General features: G+C 52.2%; 2 protein-coding genes across 2 annotated transcripts; both read left to right on the forward strand.

Annotated features, from left to right (window-relative positions):
• The first annotated feature begins 425 nt into the window (after nucleotides 1-425).
• Nucleotides 426-1,898, forward strand: LOC138860926 (putative uncharacterized protein FLJ46204). Its single transcript, XM_070119486.1, has 3 exons — nucleotides 426-455; nucleotides 985-1,339; nucleotides 1,771-1,898. Exons 1-3 carry the CDS (start codon nucleotides 426-428, stop codon nucleotides 1,896-1,898), a joined length of 513 nt encoding a protein of 170 aa, XP_069975587.1.
• An 85-nt stretch (nucleotides 1,899-1,983) lies between these two features.
• LOC138860927 (uncharacterized) lies at nucleotides 1,984-2,834 on the forward strand. The gene is made up of 4 exons (XM_070119487.1): nucleotides 1,984-2,049; nucleotides 2,227-2,385; nucleotides 2,507-2,641; nucleotides 2,739-2,834. The coding sequence occupies exons 1-4, from the start codon at nucleotides 1,984-1,986 to the stop codon at nucleotides 2,832-2,834; spliced, it is 456 nt and encodes a 151-aa protein (XP_069975588.1).
• Nucleotides 2,835-3,679: the final 845 nt, after the last annotated feature.

A 3,679-nucleotide genomic window follows, 5' to 3' on the forward strand; every position in this document is an offset into this window, starting at 1 on the left:
TTTCTTCATCATCCTCTTCCTCTTCCTCTCCTTTTCTTCATCATCCTCTTCCTCTTCCCTTCTTTTCTTCATCATCCTCTTCCTCTTCCTCTCCTTTTCTTCATCATCCTCTTCCTCTTCCCTTCTTTTCTTCATCATCCTCTTCCTCTCCCCTCTTCTTCATCATCCTCTTCCTCTTCCCTCCTTTCCTTCATCATCCTCTTCCTCTCCCCTCCTTTTCTTCATCATCCTCTTCCTCTTCCTATCCTTTTCTTCATCATCCTCTTCCTCTTCCCTCCTTTTCTTCATCATCCTCTTCCTTCCTTTTCTTCATCATCCTCTTCCTCTTCCCTCCTTTTCTTCATCATCCTCTTCCTCTTCCTCTCCTCTCGCCCCTTCCTCCTTCCTTCCTTCCTTCTTTCTAGACCGATAATTCGACTTTTATGATGAGTCTGAAAGTCTGCCTTGAAGTGGCCGTAAGTGCGGTGGTCAAGCTCTGCGCGGCCGTGTCTGCTTCTGCTGCTTCTTCTCTCTCTCTCTGGTTCTGCTTCTTCTTCATTCTCTCTGCTTCTGCTTCTTCTCTCTCTCTCTCTGCTTCTGCTTCTTCTTCTCTCTCTCTCTGTTGCTGTTTCTCCTCTCTCTCTCTGCTTCTGCTTCTTCTCTCTCTCTCTGCTTCTGCTTCTTCTCTCTCTCTCTCTCTCTCTGCTTCGTCTGCCTGCTGCATCCCCTGGGTCTTTCTCTCTCCTTCGCCATTGCTTCTGGGATCTCGCTTCGCTTTCGTTTCGGATTTGTTAGTTTATTATTATTTTTTTTTTATTTCGTTGCTGTTATTTCCACTGACACCGCGAGCATAGCCAACACGCCGCCACTACTTTCATTATCACCGTTTCATGGCATCACCATTTCGTCTCACCACATCAATATCACCACATCAACATGTCCACTAACATAAGCACCACATCAGCATCTCACATCACCACGTCCAGTACATAACCGCTACATCAGCATCTCACCACCTCTACCACATCATCACATCAACACGTCCACTACATAACCACTACATCATTATCTCACCACCTTCACCGCATCATCTCACCACCTCCACCACATCAGCACTTCACCACATCAGTACCTGCACTACATCATCAGCACATCACTGCCACATCAACACCACCACCACATCACTGCCACATCAACACCCATCACCACATCACCTGCCACATCAACACCATCACCACATCACTGCCACATCACCACATCACTGCCACATCAACACCATCACCACATCACTGCCACATCGACACCATCACCACATCACTGCCACATCCAACACCATCACCACATCACTGCCACATCAACAGCATCACCACATCACTGCCACATCAACACCATCACCACATCACTGCCACATCAACACCATCACCACATCACTGCCACATCAACACCATCACCACATCACTGCCACACCATCACCATCACTGCCACATCAACACCATCACCACATCACTGCCACACCATCACCATCACTGCCACATCAACACCATCACCACATCAACACCATCACCACATCACTGCCACATCAACACCATCACCACATCACTGCCACATCAACACCAGCACTATTCACATCACCGTCACCACCGTCAGCTCTCAAATCACGCGCGCACACACGCAGACAAGCTCGCGATCGGCGCAGGTGGGTTAAGGTTGCAGTTGTAGGGAGTCGTGGGGTGGGCGGGTCATGGGACTGGCACTCTGGCACTCACGCTCTCTGGCACTCTGGTATTCTAGCACTCACGCTCTCTGGCACTCTAGCACTCACGCTCTCTGGCACTCTAGTACTCATGCTCTCTGGCACTCTAGCACTCACGCTCTCTGGCACTCTAGCACTCACGCTCTCTGGCTCTCTGGCACTCTAGCACTCACGCTCTCTGGCACTCTGGTATTCTAGCACTCACGCTCTCTGGCACTCTAGCACTCACGCTCTCTGGCACTCTAGTACTCATGCTCTCTGGCACTCTAGCACTCACGCTCTCTGGCACTCTAGCACTCACGCTCTCTGGCTCTCTGGCACTCTAGCACTCACGCTCTCTGGCACTCTGGTATTCTAGCACTCACGCTCTCTGGCACTCTAGCACTCACGCTCTCTGGCTCTCTGGCACTCTAGCACTCACGCTCTCTGGCACTCTAGCACTCACGCTCTCTGGCACTCTGGTATTCTAGCACTCACGCTCTCTGGCACTCTAGCACTCACGCTCTCTGGCACTCTGGTATTCTAGCACTCACGCTCTCTGGCACTCTAGCACTCACGCTCTCTGGCTCTCTGGCACTCTAGCACTCACGCTCTCTGGCACTCTAGCACTCACGCTCTCTGGCACTCTAGCACTCACGCTCTCTGGCACTCTGGTATTCTAGCACTCACGCTCTCTGGCACTCTGGTATTCTAGCACTCACGCTCTCTGGCACTCTAGCACTCACGCTCTCTGGCTCTCTGGCACTCTAGCACTCACGCTCTCTGGCACTCTAGCACTCACGCTCTCTGGCACTCTGGTATTCTAGCACTCACGCTCTCTGGCACTCTGGTATTCTAGCACTCACGCTCTCTGGCACTCTAGCACTCACGCTCTCTGGCACTCTAGCACTCACGCTCTCTGGCACTCTGGTATTCTAGCACTCACGCTCTCTGGCACTCTAGCACTCACGCTCTCTGGCTCTCTGGCACTCTAGCACTCACGCTCTCTGGCTCTCTGGCACTCTAGCACTCACGCTCTCTGGCTCTCTGGCACTCTAGCACTCACGCTCTCTGGCACTCTGGTATTCTAGCACTCACGCTCTCTGGCACTCTGGCATTCTAGCACTCTGACACTCGCACGCTGTAAAGGTGTTTAGAATGACACTTTTTTTCTCTTTTTTTTTTAGGATTTTACAACTTCGAGTGTGTAGTTGTGTTGTATTCCTCTGTCGTTATTTTTTTCGTTGGTGTATGTTGTTCGTTTCTGTTGTTTTTCCCTCCCATGAAACAGCGGGTTTTATTGTGGTTTATTTTCCAGCATGGCATGGCTGTGCGCTGTTTGTCTTCGCTGCGGCATTCGCTACTTGTCGCCTCGTCGCTGTGTGTCCTCTTTCTCCTCTCTCTCTTCTCGCTTCTTTCCTTTTTTGCTGTTTTCTCCTTTCCCTTCCCCCCCTCCCTTCCTCACCCCACCCCTTCCCCCTCTCGCCTCTCTCCCTTTTGCTTTTTGTTTTCCTCTCCCCTCCCCCCTCTCGCTCTCCCTCCCTGCCTTTGTCCTTTCTCTCCCTCTCATCCTTTCTCCGCCCTCCCTCCCTCCCTCCCTCCTTTCCTTCCTCCCTCCCTTCCTTCCCCCACCCCCTCCCCCGGGTCTCTCGTGGAGGTCCTCCCGATTGGGGCTCACTGATTGGGGCTCTCCGATCGGGGCTCATTTTCGGGGCTTTAGTGCCACAGCCGAGCCTCTTCTTGCGCCGGGGAATGCAGTGCCAGAGCCTTGTATTTCCGGCGCAGTTTTCTGGGCGTTATGACGGCACTTTGTCTTTTTTATGCCTGGCACTTCTCGTATTTCTGGGAGCAGTAAATGTTATCTGCAGGGCTGGCACCGAGTGATGGGAGCCGCGTTGGCCGTGGCACTGAAGGATGCCTCGGTGGGGGCAGTTTTCGGTTCATCTTGTGCGACGTTAACGAAAGGGT

Source organism: Penaeus vannamei, unplaced genomic scaffold, assembly GCF_042767895.1.
Source record: "Penaeus vannamei isolate JL-2024 unplaced genomic scaffold, ASM4276789v1 unanchor275, whole genome shotgun sequence".
In the NCBI taxonomy this organism is placed as follows: domain Eukaryota; kingdom Metazoa; phylum Arthropoda; class Malacostraca; order Decapoda; family Penaeidae; genus Penaeus; species Penaeus vannamei.